General features: G+C 35.0%; 1 protein-coding gene across 3 annotated transcripts in view; it reads right to left on the bottom strand.

The window, feature by feature from the left end:
• The window catches only part of C6 (complement C6), a 53483-nt gene extending 37345 nt beyond the window's left edge, over positions 1-16138 (bottom strand). The window contains exons 1-6 of one of the 3 annotated variants that reach the window (XM_039842589.1): positions 15970-16103; positions 15550-15664; positions 11140-11302; positions 9435-9591; positions 8051-8195; positions 4321-4462 (exon numbers count right to left, since the gene is read on the bottom strand). In XM_039842589.1, the coding sequence (XP_039698523.1) occupies positions 4321-4462; positions 8051-8195; positions 9435-9591; positions 11140-11282 (587 nt within the window). In that variant the 5' untranslated portion in view covers positions 11283-11302; positions 15550-15664; positions 15970-16103. Of the gene's footprint in view, positions 1-4320; positions 4463-8050; positions 8196-9434; positions 9592-11139; positions 11303-14401; positions 14756-15549; positions 15665-15969 lie in introns of those variants that run through there. The other 2 variants (XM_039842587.1, XM_039842588.1) reach the window with 2 other exon arrangements.
• Between the last annotated feature and the right edge of the window lie 324 nt (positions 16139-16462).

The raw sequence follows: 16462 nt of genomic DNA, 5'->3' as shown, positions 1-16462 counted from the left end.
GAAATTCAGGTTTAGAATTATTTTGTAGCTTACAAAAAACAGCACAAACTTTGGGAAGTAGATTATGAAATAAATTATTATATAATAACTAATGCCATTCTAGGTCCACTTCCTTCAATATGATACAGCAACGGAATTGTTATAGAGAGCTAATGATGAATAGCAATATTTTAATAAAACCGTAATATTATTATTTTTATTAATAGCTAATAATAAATCATTTAAAATTTATTTAATAGATGCTTACATACTATTTACTATAAGTCAAGCACTGTTTGTTCTATATTTAATATTAACATTATATTTATTGACTATTATGATAACCACGTGATAGAGAAATAATTATTAGACCCATTTTAGAAATGAGGAGATTGAAACATATACAGATTAATTAGCTTAGCACAAAGTAAGTATTTAAGAAATTGTTTTGTGGTAGATGAAAAACTCTTTCAAGATGATAATAGTTTTCCAAATTCTTATAGATATTAACATGTATCCTGAGGAAAAAAAGTTTTGTGTCAATAAGTTTGATAATGAGGAGATAATAGAAAATATAGATAATGGTCTTTGCCCGCAGTTCCTGGCACAGAGCTACTAAAACTTTTGTAATCTCCTAAGTAATAAAAACACTAAGAGCATCTTTTGTTTTAATATTTGGTCTTTGATCCTGGTTTCTGGCACAGGGCTCCTAAATCTCTTGGAATTTCCTGGGTAATAGCTGTGTCTTTTTTTCTTTTTTAAAAATTATTGATTTTTTAATTACAGTTGGCATACAATCTTATATTAGCTTCAGGTGTACCATATAGAGATTATACATTTATATGCCTTACGAAGTGATCACCCCAATAAGTCTAGTACCCATATGTGCAGTGTCCTTTTCTCTAACGAATTGACTGTTGGTGGGCTCCTGGGTGGGGATTGGTCACCAGAAATACCAAGCCTTGATTTTGAGCTTGGAATTTTCAACCCCACTCTCCATTCTACGGAGAGGGGAGAGGGGCCAGAAATAGAATTAATGATGGATCATGCCTACATGATGAAGCCTCGAAAAAATCCCCAAAGTACAGCTCTCAGGTTGGTGAACACGTGGAGGTGCTGACTGTTCAGGAAGAGCATGGAAGAACATGGAAGCTCGGAGCCCCTTCCCACATACCCTGCCCTACTCATCTCTCTCAACTGGATATTCATCTGCATCCTTTATCACACCCTTTTATAATAAGCTGGTAAATAGTACATTGTTTTACTGGGTTCTGTGAGCCCTTTTAGCAAATAACTCAAACTTGAGGATGGGCGTTGGTGGGAGCCTCCAAATGTATCAGAAGCACAAGTGAAGTGGCATCTGAAGTGGATGGGGCAGTCTTGTGGTTTGAATCTTTAACCTATGGCATCTGACACTATATCTAAGTAGATGGTACCAGAATTGAGTTAAATTGTAGCACATTTCGCTGGTGTTGCAGAGAAATGTTCAGTGCGGGGGAAAATCCCCACACATTTGGTGTCAGAAGTGCTGTGAGTGTGGTAATAGTGCAAGAGTAACAGGTACACAGGAGAAGAACTGGCACGTGAGCTAGATGTCAATAAAGCTGTTAAAAAGGGAGGGCCATTCCTGTGGGTTCTATAAGATGCATCTCATACTCAAATAGCTGCGAACACAATTGGGGGTCTGTTTTCATCCATATTTGAGTTCGTATCAGTGGGTTTTTGAGGGAGGAAGTATGAGGAGCTGGTCTGGGAAGAACTTTCCAAACTATGTAAGTTAGCTTGACAAACACAGGTTTAAAACTCATTCATTTTTGTTCTCTGAGTTAAGAGAAATGAATGAGGAAAAAAGAACTGTTGACCTTACAGTGCCTTATGCTATGTGCTTACGAGTTTATCACAAACAAGAAAGGGCTTAAGAAAAATGGTTCCCAGGTCCTGAGGACGTCGTGAAGGCAGCAGTTGCTTGCAGAGAGCCAGAAGATAAGATTTTCACCAGGTTGCTCTCTGGGCATGCTGGAGGAACCTTTTAGGACTTAGGTCAACTACACAGAAATTTTCAGCCTTATTTTCTTTCTTTCTCTTTGTAGTATTTAAATTGACTTTAAATAGTTTGGTGTTTCAAATACATCATGGATTTTAATATAATAGGTTTCTGAAGGGCTTTTATCTAATTTGGTTTAATGTGTCATCTTTTGTAATTTTCTAATTTAATTAACATTAATATATACATATATAAATATACATGTGTGTGCATGTACATATGTGCATGTGTGTATGAATTTGTACCTTGGCTGAGCCTGAGAAAAAATAAACAGCATGCTAAATTGCCTGATTCTTGCTTCATGTTTAAGACCTGGTGACTGATGTTGGCAACGTAGGAATGTTGTTTTGCCTTATTAAATCCTTTCTTGGAGAGAAAAAGAGGTACAGCCACCTAAGAAGCTACCTTTCATGGGTAAAATGTATCAGAGAGGGGGCAGAGATTCAAAGGCCAGCAGATTAGCAAGAGATTCCCATAAGCAGCTCTCAAAGCTCTCTGTCCTCGGAGAGGCAAAGGGAGGACAGGCTGTGCCGAGCCAGCAGGTTTTGCTCATTTCTGAGAATCCTTGGGACAACAGCTCCACTTGGCAGAGGGCCACACGATCCTTCTGCCAAAGTACACACAGCGTGTGGTCCTCCTCATCTGTAACTCTAGATCCTAGACCAACAGAGCAAGAGGTGAGTTATAATGTCACCCCTCATCAATCAGAACATTAGAAAACATGATAATCAGTGGAAGTTTTGCCTGAAGTTTTCTTCCAGAGGAAGGAGAAGAAGGAAGCACATTGATAAGAATATGCTGTCAAAACATTGTCATTGAAATCAACTCTAATTAGGAATTTTTAGGACAGAACCTCAAATCAGTGTGTAGCCATCCAACATACATGCAGCCAGAGATGTTTAATAACTTGGTTATGATGTAGTGAGTCAGTGCAGAACTAGGTCTAGAGCCTGGCTCTCCTTACTTCCAGAATAATGGCTGTTCCATTTTACTATGTCCTTGAATTTGGTTCAATGCTTCTGGTTTCCATTCTAATCAAATGAGGTTGTATTTGCAACTGATGCTGTTTGGTTTTTGTGCCTCAAGGCTTCATATTATGCACGTTTGGCAGTATAAGTGAAGACTTAAAAATAGTTGAATATGAAGCAATAAAAGCCTATAGCAAACTATTTGCCTTCTGGCCAAAAATCGAAGAGAACAGAACAATACAGGAGATTATCTTTACTGATTTTTCTTATGCTTCAAACTAAAGCTTAGTTCTGTTTCTATTGACTTCCTTTACATTTTCTAAAGTTTTCTAAGTCATTGGTTCAGTATAATGAATTTAGAATCCCTTGACAAACCTCCAGTCCCCTCATGATTTGAAATAGAAACATTAGAATTTCTGAGCAACTATTCAAAGATTGGGAGGAGGGTTGTGTGGGCTCCTGAGGTTCCTTTCAATATATTCCCCTTTTTAAGGTTGTTATTGTCTAGAATAAGCATGAAAAGGTAAAAATAACCTCAGTTTTGAAGTCTGTTTTTGAATCCTGGTTTAACCATTTACTGATTGGTAGACTTGGACAGGATATGGCATTTTCTCAGGCTGTTTCTTGGTTTGTAAGTTGAACAGGAACCAGATGGTAATGCAAGTCTGATCTTCTGCCTTTAAACTGTACTGACCTTCCATGCATCATATAGTCTAGGTAGGAGGAAGTTTTGAATACCCTAGTCATGATCATTTCACTTCTAACTCTTTTAACTTTTTCATTTCATTGCTTTTTCTGTTTGTGAAACTCTCTTCTGGCTTTGTCTCCCATTGTTGACCCATGGCTTGACTCTTAGACTGAAAGACTGGTTTTGCTTTTCCAGTGTTTTGACTTTCAACACACACATTCAGGCATGCTTTTCTGATACCTTCCTCATCTATTTGTTCCTGGTATTTCTGAGTGGTTACTCTCCCACCCCAAGCCCCCAGGAATCCATCCTGGGACCTTCCAGCTTGGCTGGCCTCCTACCAGTTTTCCCTGATTCACTCCAGATCTATCAGAAGGTTAGATGAGAATTAAAACAGTTACGAGGGGCCTATAACATTGTTTTGTACAAAGCAAATGTGAAACTGCTAAATTGTTTTATTCCCTAGGAGTGAGGATCTTGGCCACATGCTTGCTGAGAATCATAGCCAAGTGCCAGAGACAGGGCTGGTGGGAGTAATAAGAAGTTAATGAGGAAGGTGGACAATGATGTGTCTTATTGCTTCATTGCTGCATGTTCTGAGATGCCTTTATTCCCCCAAATGATAAAAAGATGTTACATACCCATTGCCCATCATATGTACGTTAGGGATGGGATTATACTTCCGTGGGCATATTGCTTTTGTACGCCCACAATTCCTTTCATCTGAATTGTCTCCACAGTCATTTTCTCCATTGCATTCTAACTTGCTGGCAATGCAGCGGCCTAGTCAAGAAAAGCAAATGACAACATTGACAACAAATAATCATTTAAGACTGTATATATTAATTTTAATCATTAGTGCTTAAATTTCAAGGAAAAGTTAAGAGCAAGTTTTCATTGTTTTTTTTTTTAAACTGACTCATCCAAGATCATGCTTTTTAAAAATTAAAAAAAATTTTCAGTTACATGCAACATTCAATATTATATTAGTTTCAGGTGTAGAGCATAGTGGTTAGACATTTACATAACTTATGAAGTGATCTGTCTGATAAGTCTAGTACCTACCTAAGTTTTCATTATTTTTGATAAAGATTTAAGAACATATGGAAATTGAATGATAAATTGATATTTTCTCTTATTTTTTTAGAATTAAAAGCATCACCATAGATTATTTAGGGTGATTGCTTTAAATAAGAGAATTAATTCTATAATCCCATTCCCATTATAGTGAACTTTCTGCAGAAACATGTTCTGTAAGATAAAATGATAAAAATGGGTTCAGAATTTTGTTCTGATCCAAGATAGCACACTCAAGGTCACTGTTTTTACTCAAAAAACTATAATTTTACACACTCACTCACACACACACACATACATCAACTAGTACATATAGTAACATGGCTGAATCTAAAAAATTTTGTGTTGGGCGAAAGATGTGAGACACAAGAGTCGTGTCATGATTTCTTTGTGTAATGTTCAAGAACAAATAGAGGGATTAACTGGAAAGGGGAGAAAAGGAACTTCTTTGGGTTTATGGAAATTTTCTATATCTCGATTGGGAGTTGTCTACATGGATATATACATTTGTCAAAATAAAATTTTGCACTTATCTGTGCATTTTACTGTATATATAATTATTTTACTATACATAATTACTACATATTTTATTATATATTCACTATATATAATTGTTTAACTACATATAATTTACTATACCTAATTATTTTTTGGACAAGTTAAATGCCTACATGCTATAGTATTAGTAGCAGGTTAAGTGACCGAATATAGAAAATAGTACAAACTTCGTGTACTCAGATGATTCCCTTCTCTTTTAAACTTGTCGAATTTCATAAAGATCCTTAGAATCAGTAAGTGTATATTACGGAAATTGAAATGCCTCATGCACAATGACAGCCCTTCTCCTGTCCCTCACCCTCTTGCCTGCAATCAGGGGTGCTGGTGTCCCACCATTCTGTACAGGTCTTACTGAGAGTGATTAAATGTTTTACTCAAGGTTGTCTGGTTAACTATTTTAGGTGGTGATCAGCATTTCACTATAGCTGTACAAGATTATTTTGACTAATTGAAATGCTTGGGGGAAATTGGATATTCTGTTGAAGAATTTTTTTATTAATAGTTTCCCAGAAAGCACTTAGTTTCCACTGTTTTGGTTAACAATCTTCAGTAAGAAGGTAGAGTGTAATGAAAGTAATTAAGTCCTCCTTTGATTATTCAAAATCTTGCATTATATCTAGACCATTATTATAAAGAATTATAGTTATGAGCCCTGGAATTGTACAAGACTGAAAATACAGAGGGAATTGAATTTCTGTTAATCTCAGGACATAACCTGAAAGATGCTCTGTTTTTAAAAGAGCATGCCTCTAGTTTTTTGTTTATTTCTTTTTTTCAGGCAAGAACGAAATGGATCATTTAGTTTGAAATAGACATGTTTTTACTAAAAAAAAAACCAAAACTCGAATATTACATTTTTAAATACATTTTGAACCTGTCACAAATTTCAGCAAAAGCTAATTTTTGATATAATTACACTAATTTTTTTTATTTTATTTTATCAAATAAAGGTAGGGATACACATGCAGGATACAGTTCTCATTAGCTCAGCTTTGTGAGCAGGGTATCAGATTGGCTAGGATACGAGACAGTCTATCCATTTGGTACATCTAGGCATAATGGAGAAGAAATATTAGCAAGGGTAGGGATGAAAGCAAGAGGACATATCTTAAGTAATATTTAGGAAAGAGTGGCAGGAGTGATGTAGGTCTGATGGGACACAGCTGAGAATGGCCACAAAAACTCAATGAAGTAAGAAGCACAAGGAGAGAAATATTATAAGCCATATATATATATATATATATATATATATATATATATATATATTGTAATTATTCAACTATTATTTTCTGATACTTTTATATAGTATATAATATTATATATACATATAGCAGAGATATATATATATGTTATTATTATATATACATATACATACATATTGTCATATATATATATATGTATATATATATGTATATATGTATATATATATATATATATATGTATATATATATATGTATATATGTATATACTATACCAAAGAAGGCATGGGAAAGGTGAAAAGTAGTTTGGATAGTACAATATTTGCAGAAGTCAGCATTTAGCCAGCACATATACATAATACATATATACTTACACCTGGAGCTATGAAATTACTTATAAATTGTACATGATTTCCTATCTGCTTGAATTGATTTGTGTTACTGCAATGACATATTATGTTTATAACCAGTCGCAAATTTTCTAGTCATCTATGCTTAAAATTAGTACTTTGAGGGAGAAGTTGGCCCAGTGCATAGGGATAAGCCAGATGGGTAATTCTCAAAGATACATATTAAAATAATATACTTAGTCGTAGGGACTCTAAGAGGACTCTGCTCATTTGCTGATACACTGTCTATTGCAGCTTTGAGGCTAAGATACCAGAATTGAGTACCTGCAACACAAACCACATGACTCACAAAACCTAAAATATTTACCATCTGGACCTTTGCTGAAAAAGTTTGCAGAAATCTGATCTAGACTGTTGAACATAGTGACCCTTGGAGAACCATTAATTAGCAAGATAATACATAGATTAAGTAGTATTTTTAAGATTTGATACAATGCAATATACACATGATGTATTATTGAATTGTACACTTGAAACCTATATAATTTTATTAACCAATGTCACCCTAATAAATTTAATTTAAAAAGATTTGATTATAATGTAATGAAATTTAAATATCAGAATTTCTGAATCTGAATGAGTATTGAACTTGAAAGAAATGTTGCCTTCATTTAAATCATTTTCAAATTCTTTAGGAATTACTTTTGGAGCCATTCAATAGACACTCTAGAAAATTTGTCACATCACCTCTTGTCATCTCCCTAACATAATATCTTAATATTAATATTCTTATCTTAATAAACTACACTGAAAACATCTTTTAAATCTGTAGCTCCTTTTCAATTGCTTGTTCGGATTATAGATTTGTGCTTATTAATAGCTGATTTTAAAAGGTGTCAGCCTACTCCTCCTTTTCCTCCCCCTCTTCTCTTCCTCCTGCTTTATAACAGTTTAGGGACCTGAGAACCAGTACTTGATGAGCAAATCAATCAGGTAAGTGGTCAAGATGATTATAGCTTAAAAGCTGCAATTTCACACATGAATAGCTTGGTAATTGGTAGCATAACACCTCTATCTCCCCATGTTTAAAATATGGTAGGACTTCTCTATTACCGCTTTTACTGGAGTCAATTGGAATAACTTTAGTTTAGTCAAGTCGTTTTTAGTGGAGGCTGTAAGTACATTACCAGTGTCACAGCGGAATTTATTCTTGCAGTCAATCTCTTCAATGTTGCAGAGTTTAGTTGGAATACATGGTTGAAAAGTCACCAGGGGCTCAGTACATGGTTGTCCTCCAAACTGACTGGGGCGCAAAATAGATCTAACCTTAAACTGAAAGCAAAGAGAGAAAGATGAGTAACTCTTTGGTACTGTCAAAGCCAAAACATATCTAAGAAAACTGGGCTTAAAAATTACAGTAGTGATATTTACTACAGTGGTGTTTTCTAAATTAATGATTTTTCCAATTCCATTACTGTGTGTCCTTAAGGAATTCATCACCTCTCTGGGCCCCAGTTTCCCCAAAATGAGGAAATAGTGCAAAAAGATTTCTAAGACTTCAAATTCTAAAATCATATGGTTCCAAATTAAATAGAAATGAAACACACAACTATTTACTGAGAGTCTCCTGAATGCAGATTCTTCCAGTAGTAACAATAGCCCTTTTATATTTCAAAGATATACAGTATGAGTGAGTGATAAATGTGGAAAGATTTGGGAATTTTTTTGTACAAGGAAGCCACCGTAGAAACCAAGGCTGACACACCCTCTACACTTTAAAAGATTTTAAATGGTCAGCAGTAAAGTAGAGAAGGAAGAGTAGAAATAGTACAGGATTAAAAAATACTGACTTTGACACCAGAATAATTCGAGTTCAAAATGTAGCTCTACATTCATTAGTAGTGTATTCTTGGGCAAATTACTTAACTCCTAAAGAAAACCACAATGCAACGTGAAGTTTGAATGAGGACATGTATGTAAAGGCCCTGGAACGGTTTACCTCAGAGAGTGTGTGCTCGCTCCACAAATGAGTTTCTTTTTCTTCCCCAACGTGTGAATGCTCAGCACCTGCCCTAACTGGAGTTCACACGGGCAATGTCCTTACAGGAAAGAGCTTGAGGTGGGTAAATATTGCAGCTGGGAACAATAAACAAAAAGAGGGACTTTCCCATGGGGAGAGGGAAATTAAAGGAAGGGCGAGGAGTCAGGCTTCTGATCAGTGCTCCTCATTTCTGTCTGATTTTAAACCTTGGACTCAAATCTCCATTTTCTAGCACCTGCTTTTGCTTCCGAGCTCTGAGAGAGCACAGAGCTGGGCAGCTTCCACGCCAATAGTTGGGGCAGAATTTCCTCTTCGTGGTCATACGACAGTGAAACATGTAAAATGAACTCCCAGCCCTCCCCTACCCTTTGCCCCAAATGCTAGATGAAATTTTCCCTCAGTGGAAGGTGAGAAAGTTTATTTTCAGAAATTGAAGAAATTCAGCAATTCTGTGATTGGTGAGCCTTTCAGGGAATCCAAGCCTTTTTATTGTGATTCAGATTTCCTGAACGTGCCCATGTGTCACCTACCTGTTTTTCAACACAGGGGTCACAGTCTGACCACGGTCCATAATCTCCCAGGAGGCAGTTGATAGGACAAGCTTGCCAATTACATTCTCTGGTCTCCTGCTTGGTGCAAAGCTCGTTACAAGAGTTCTCCAAATAGTACTTATCTATTACTGTTTGTCTGTAATAGTGAAGAAAAAGCTGCTTAGAATGAGTATATTCACTGTGGCTCCAGCCCTATAAGAAAATATCATTGAGCATTTGCTATAGTGAATGAAAGAAAAGGTTTTCATAGAAAATCAAGTAGGTTGGCATATGTGCAGTTCTTACAATCTAATGGAGTTCAGGACCAGGTATATAATTTGTGGGGCCCGGTGTGAAATGAAAAGGGGGGCCTCTTATTTACACACAATGAAATATATACATGACTTACTGTTGAATTGTACACTTGAAACTTATTAGATTTTGTTAATCAATGTCACTCCCAATAAACAAACAAACAAACAAATAAATAAATAAATAAAATTGTTAAGAATTTCAAGACAGTGATGGTAGAACGTTAAGCCAAGCATGGAGCCCTTCTAAGTGTAGGGTCCTGAGTGATTGTGTAGGTCACACACTATGAAGGTGACCCATGATGGAATTTCTGGAAGGGACTGGAAGGGAGAGAAAGGAAAGGAGAAAGTTCTTATAAATTGCTTAAAAGATGACAACACAATGTGATAAGTACAATAATTGAGATGGAATCAGAGTGGTGTGGAACGGAATCAAAGAGAAAGTGACATGAGAGATACATCTTGAAAAATGTATGTGAATTCTCCAGGCAACAAAAAGTAGGGCGTGTGGAGGGAACGAAACGTGTAAAGATTAGAGGCACTGGAGCTTGTGGGATGGGCTTGAGAAGTGCACGGCTGAGAGGAACCAAATATTTTGTTGTATTTTATTTGGTAGGCAGTAAGAGAGCTATTTAAGGACTCTTGAGTAGAGGAATATTATAAACAAATCTGTTTTTACATACTTAGTGGACAATTTACTGGAGAAGTCAATTGGTGTTTTTAATGAGACTCTCACTACATACACAAAAATCATTTTCTAAAATAGGTTTCTAAAAAAGTGTCATAATAGTTAAAACACAGTAAATATATATTTTCCCCCCCAAGTCATGCGAGCATCTCCATGAAACGAAAACACCTAACAGATTAAAAAACAAATAAACAAACAAAACAAACTTAGGGGTGGAGGGACAATTAGTTTGAATTGGTGAAAAGACTGAATTATTAAATGTTACGAAGTAAACAGTTTTCTTGCCTTCTTGTACATGCCAACAATCAAGCTAATAGCTAGCAGTGCTGCTCAATTGAGGTCCTGTTAGACTCAGTTTAATGAATAGAAAATTCTCTGTAATTAACTCACTAACTGGAGGCAAGCAGAGTTATATGCTGATTGAAAAAAAAAAACTTGAGTGGTGATTCTAAGTGAGGTAAATAGTCAACTGGAAATATTGCACAGATTATTAATTAAATTTATTTTGTCAATTTTATGGAGAGAACAAAACTAGACTTCCATTCAACTTCATGTGGAGAGGACCTCAAATTCCATCCAAATTCTTGAGTTCTTACTTTGAGATACATTGTTTTTTTCCCATTGCTTCGTGTGCTACTTTTGATATTGCTAACTCTGTCCTTGAGGTTTCCCTGGCCACACAAAAGGCTGCATAGCTCACACCCACCTCCATCTGCTCTGTGTTCCAGAATTGCAGGTTTTTGAGCAGCTCGTCCACTGAGTCCATGGGTAATGATCACAGAAACAAGCTTGGCTCTTATCAATTAGAGCACTCAGCAGGATGAAATACAAGATGAAGTATCTGGCCATGCCTTGAGAGCCTCCAGGCCCTGAAGAAGAATGATATAATACACATCGAACACCTGTTAGGGGTAAAACTTTACAAACCATTCTCAGTTACAGACTCAGATATTATCTTAGAAAACATCTGCATCTCCCTGCCTGCCTTTTTGGCAAGTTTACACCTATAAATTCACATGCTCATGAGTACAAATCCTATTTCTAAAGATTTTTAGGGCGGATATTCCCATGGTTACAACCCCCACTATGAGTGTCTCTGAACTGTTAGTGATAGGCTACAAGACAAACTGTGTAGTATTATATTTGTAACCCATTTCAATCCAAAATGAGAACTCTTATATAACTTTATACTTTTCAAAACAACTGCTCATTTTATGTGGGCAGGACTGTCAAGTACATTTTAGGTTTTCATACTTTTCAGGGACTGGGGAGGATGTCAGAACCATTCTGCTGGAAGCTCTATTTAGTTTCCTGATATCCTGGAAACCTGCTGAAGAGAGAACTCACTGTCTGATTACCTCTATCTAGAGTCATAGAAGTTAGAGCTGGAATGGATCTTGGAAACCAGAAGGTTAAACTTCCTCTTTTTATGGATGATGAAACTGAGGCAGAAGGAGATGCACTAACGCTGAGGTTACATGACAAGTAAGAGCCCAAGACTCCTCATTCTTAGGCGAGGTCAATCCCAGTGCTGAATTTCTAATAACTAATTATTGTGCTATACTAGAGCATCTCTCGATGGCTGGATTTCTGTCACCCAGGCCACAAGGGACTTTGTCCAGATGTGGCTGAATGCCAGAGAAAATTTTGACCAATAGTTCCCACCTGTGTGCTGTGGAACCTTGGAGATCTGTGAATTATTGAAAGAGATTTGCAAAACCATCTCTGCCCCCCAATACTGCCATTTTGATCTTTATATCTCTAAGAAAGTATGCAGTGTGATTAAATATAGAGAAAATATTGCTATAATTAATATAATTACTTTCATTCAAAGAAGTAAAATGCCATTCACCTAATTTCTCTGTCTCAGTTTCATTATAAAATAGGAATAATACTTTTTTACCTTCTTCAAAAAATGTTTGCCAGAATTCAGTAAGAAAATTCATTTAAATTGCTTAAAACAACCCTTGGCATACAATCATCACTCAATAAGTATTAGTGTATTAGTTTTTCAAATTAGTAATAACACTTAAGAGTGTTGCATATTCAATTGTAGCTGTTGGTCATGCATTTTTCAAAATTAGGGGCTCCTTGAATTACAGCATAGATCATGTGAAAATCAAAAATATGTTTCAATATTGAATGAGATTCATAATCAAAGCAATGTAGACTTATGGCTTTAGTTATTTTTCATCTTACAAATAAAATCAGATCCCTGACCCTCTTATTGGAAATTGCAGTGTTTCCTATCCACCTTCACTGCTTTATTTTTCTCTGTTATATATCCCCTCCTACATATAAATTATTAAGTTTAAATAAGTATCTCCTCTTCTCTTGATTCTTCATCATTAGAATGAGGACACCATGGTGGTTGATTTTTTTGGGGGGGGGCCTGTTTTGTTCATTTCAGCATTTAGAAAAATGAGAGCAAGCCTAGTACATAATAAATATTGTTAGATTTTGAGTAGAAGAAAGTTTACAAATGAGTTTTAGTGAAGTCTGAATAATGCAATTTGAGTCCATAATTATAGCAACTTTTATAATACAACTCTTAATATTTCTGCCAGATTAAGGATATTTCATAGACTTTAATTCTGTTCAATTTTCAGTCATTGTTTTAGAAAAAGTAATAGTTTATAGTATAACTGGCTTATCTTTAGTTTGTTGTAATAGTTGATTGAAATGAAAACTAGACCTCTTGAGATTCAGATTTATTTTTAAACACTTGTAATACATTTAGTTAATTCATTTCTTATTCATTTAATAACATCTACTGTGTTCTAAAAATATAGAAATGTATGAAGAGGAAAATTAAGATGGTTTATAATAAACCAACCAGAAAACTTCTGTTGACATTTAAAAAATACAAATAATATATCCCTATATTTGAAAAATTTAAGCAGAACAGAAAAAGTTCTGAGTTCTCTTCTACTTGTCTCCAGAACCTCTTGCCACACATAATAACTGTTTTCTCTTTTTTGTGGGTATCCAATGAAGGGAAAACTTTTCCACACATCAGCTTATACATATACACACATGCATGTTCTATTTTGCTCATATACAGGTGTGTGTTCTTTAAATGTATAAACAAAAAAGAGAACATATGATGCATACTACTCTGTACTTTGCTTTTTTTCACTTCATGATATACTTTGAAGTTATTTTCATACTAATAGATGCATATCTACTTAATTCCTTTTAATGGCTACATAGTTATATACCCTGTGGATGTATTATATTGGATTTAACCATTATCTTAATTGTGTATATTTAGTATACACACACTGCAATAAACCACTTTGTAATATATATTAACATACTTTTATAGTACATCCATAGGGCCAACAGGTGTATTCTTAGCAGTAAAAAGGCTCAAATGATATGCAAATTTAAAATTTTGATATTTTTAAATTGCCCTTCTGAAATCCTTCACGTGTCTGAGAGGGTGAGTTTCTGATTATATTTTAATGTGATTACACTCCTTAGTTATGATGAAGGAAAACTTCAATTAAAAAAATGGGGTTCATCATTTTATAAATTTTTGTTCAAGCCAAAAGCTTGATATCAGATATAAAAATTGTTTCTCCAATATGCTCAAAAGTTAGAGCATTTGCTCTTAATAAATCAGTAAGTTTTTTGAACTTTCCTACAATCTCAGAAAAGTGTTGAAATAAAAGCAACCAAATTCATTGACATATGGCTAAATATGTCCCTCAGCTTAAAATGTAATCAACACACACATTTGAGTATCCATTGTGTGCTACAAGGCATTGATTGAGAGAGATACAAAGACAGAATTATTATTGTCTGGAGAGTGTAGGCAGAAACTAAAGATGCTTTCTATGCTTTTTATCCAAGCTTTTTAAAATCTAATTCATAGATAAGTTGCTACAGTCCTAGGCTATTTCGATTATAAAAATGATCGCTGCACTCACCGGCTGATTTTAGTTCACAGGTCAATAACTCACCTTTTCTGGTTCTCCTTAGCAGCACAGAACCATAGGATGTTGGACTAGAGAGTTCAGATAGGATTTAGGCTGTGATCAGACAGAATGGTGTGACTCCTAATAAATATCAGACCCGAGCTCCAGATTGGGTGGTTTCTTTAAAGGCCATAAGGAGCTGGAGTTCTTAAATAATGTGAAGTTACCCTCTTAATCACTAGACAGACCACCACCCCATCCCTTACCCCAAATTGAGATCTTCTTACACAGGAATCGCTTCCACAAGGAAACTTAACAGAAGGTTTTGTTATTGTTGCTGTTTATTGATTTGTTTTTCCTTATTAGATTTTGAAGAGAGATATCTTCCTGAATAATTCTCTCAATTTTAGAGAAAACAAATTCTTAAAGTATTTTGTGGAATCAGCATGTAAATGATTGGGAGAAGTTGAATTATAGGAGATGACCAATTCTTGGTTCTCAGCAGACCCTATCTGTTTTAATCTCCAAAAGTTTGAAAAGTATGGGTGGATTTTATTTCAATTGTCAAAAACAGCATGAACAGAACCTTTATAAAACATTCTGATTTCTTCTTTGGCTCTAACTGTTCTGATGCAATTTGGAAAATGCTCTAAATTAAGATAGTACATCAAGGCTTCTTATTTGAGGAGAAGTTAATAAAAGAGCTAATTGATAGTTTCTCCTTTTATAACATTTTCTTGTTATGAGAAAAATTGTTTTATGTTAAAAAGATAATTTTTATTCAAATAATTTTTTTCTCTATTTTTTAAAATTCATGACCAGCATGTATTATCAAATTATTTCTTCATATTTAACATTTCTAGGCATTAAGGAGATATCTAAAATTATATGAGGAGATTTTACCCATTACTATACAAGATTCATACAAACATGGAACAAAAGAAAGCTCAGTGACAGAGGAAGAGAGTTAAGAAAACTCTTTCACTGCAGAAGGGCAAGAATTCTGCAGGTTTCTCATAACTGACATCCTCTCTTGAACTCTGAAAATCAGCGATCCCATGATATCATTGAAAATGGCTTTGTGAGCATTTAGAAAAGTGTAGAGCAAAGTCCATTTTATTTTGAACTGTCACCCTCAGATGTACTTGACTCACATGACCGACTAGTCTATAAGGTAATTCAGCGCATCTTACCAACAGGTTCAGAGAATGATCTAGCTTGCTCCCAAATGCAGGTTCTTCCTTTCCATCTTCTTGTAAACTTCTCGAATCTCTTATTTCTTTTTGTTCTTCTGTGTCTCCCCAGGGGCTCAAGAAATGATATTTAGCATTGCCAGGACAGTCAGGGGTACGTAGGCACATGACTAATCTTTTGGCTAAACTGTATATTTGCTTTACTTTTAACTAAACAACAAGGTAGTTCTCTGGAAGAAAATTTCTTTAAGAAACATGAAACTTTGGTTCTTTTGAGATTTAAGCAAAGTAGTTATTTCTTATTTAAAAAAATTGACTATAGTCTGAGTTATGTGTTTTTACAATGAAAGGGTAAGGTCGTTGGAAACATAACTACAATTTTGAAATAGTAAGATTACAAATGAAATCATTGTCACTTACCTTTAAACAGAGTTGTGGTGGCCAGGGGGAATCTGTAAGTGCTGGAGGAAGCAGTAGGTACTCACAGTGAAAGGGTTTATATGATAATCCAGACAAGCCTTTTTCCCTATCGCAGGCTAACACAAAGTAATACTGTCATATCTCAGAGACCTAACGACACCTAGACCGTTATCAAAATAAACACTCTCTGAAAACCCTGGACTTTGTAAATGATTACTTCAATTGGCAATAAGCCGGGTACTCTTAAGAGTGAGATATGATTTTCCCATTCAAAGGATATTATAATAAGTATTGGTACTGCAGAGAAAAGAAATCCCTGCATCCATTTAAAAAAAAAAACCCTGTAGAATAAGTTACTTAAAATTGCCTTCCTCTTTAAGAATGTGCTCATTTAAGTAAAATATGTATAGATACCTTATATTATTTCTGGTTATAGACTATTTGAAGAAGATTTAGAAAATATAAAATGTGTGAAGAGGAAAATTAAAAATTT

Source organism: Pteropus medius, unplaced genomic scaffold (assembly GCF_902729225.1).
Source record: "Pteropus medius unplaced genomic scaffold, Ma_sr-lr_union100, whole genome shotgun sequence".
NCBI lineage: Eukaryota > Metazoa > Chordata > Mammalia > Chiroptera > Pteropodidae > Pteropus > Pteropus medius.
Note: the sequence above shows the minus strand (reverse complement) of the source record. Positions and strands in the feature narration are given on the sequence as shown.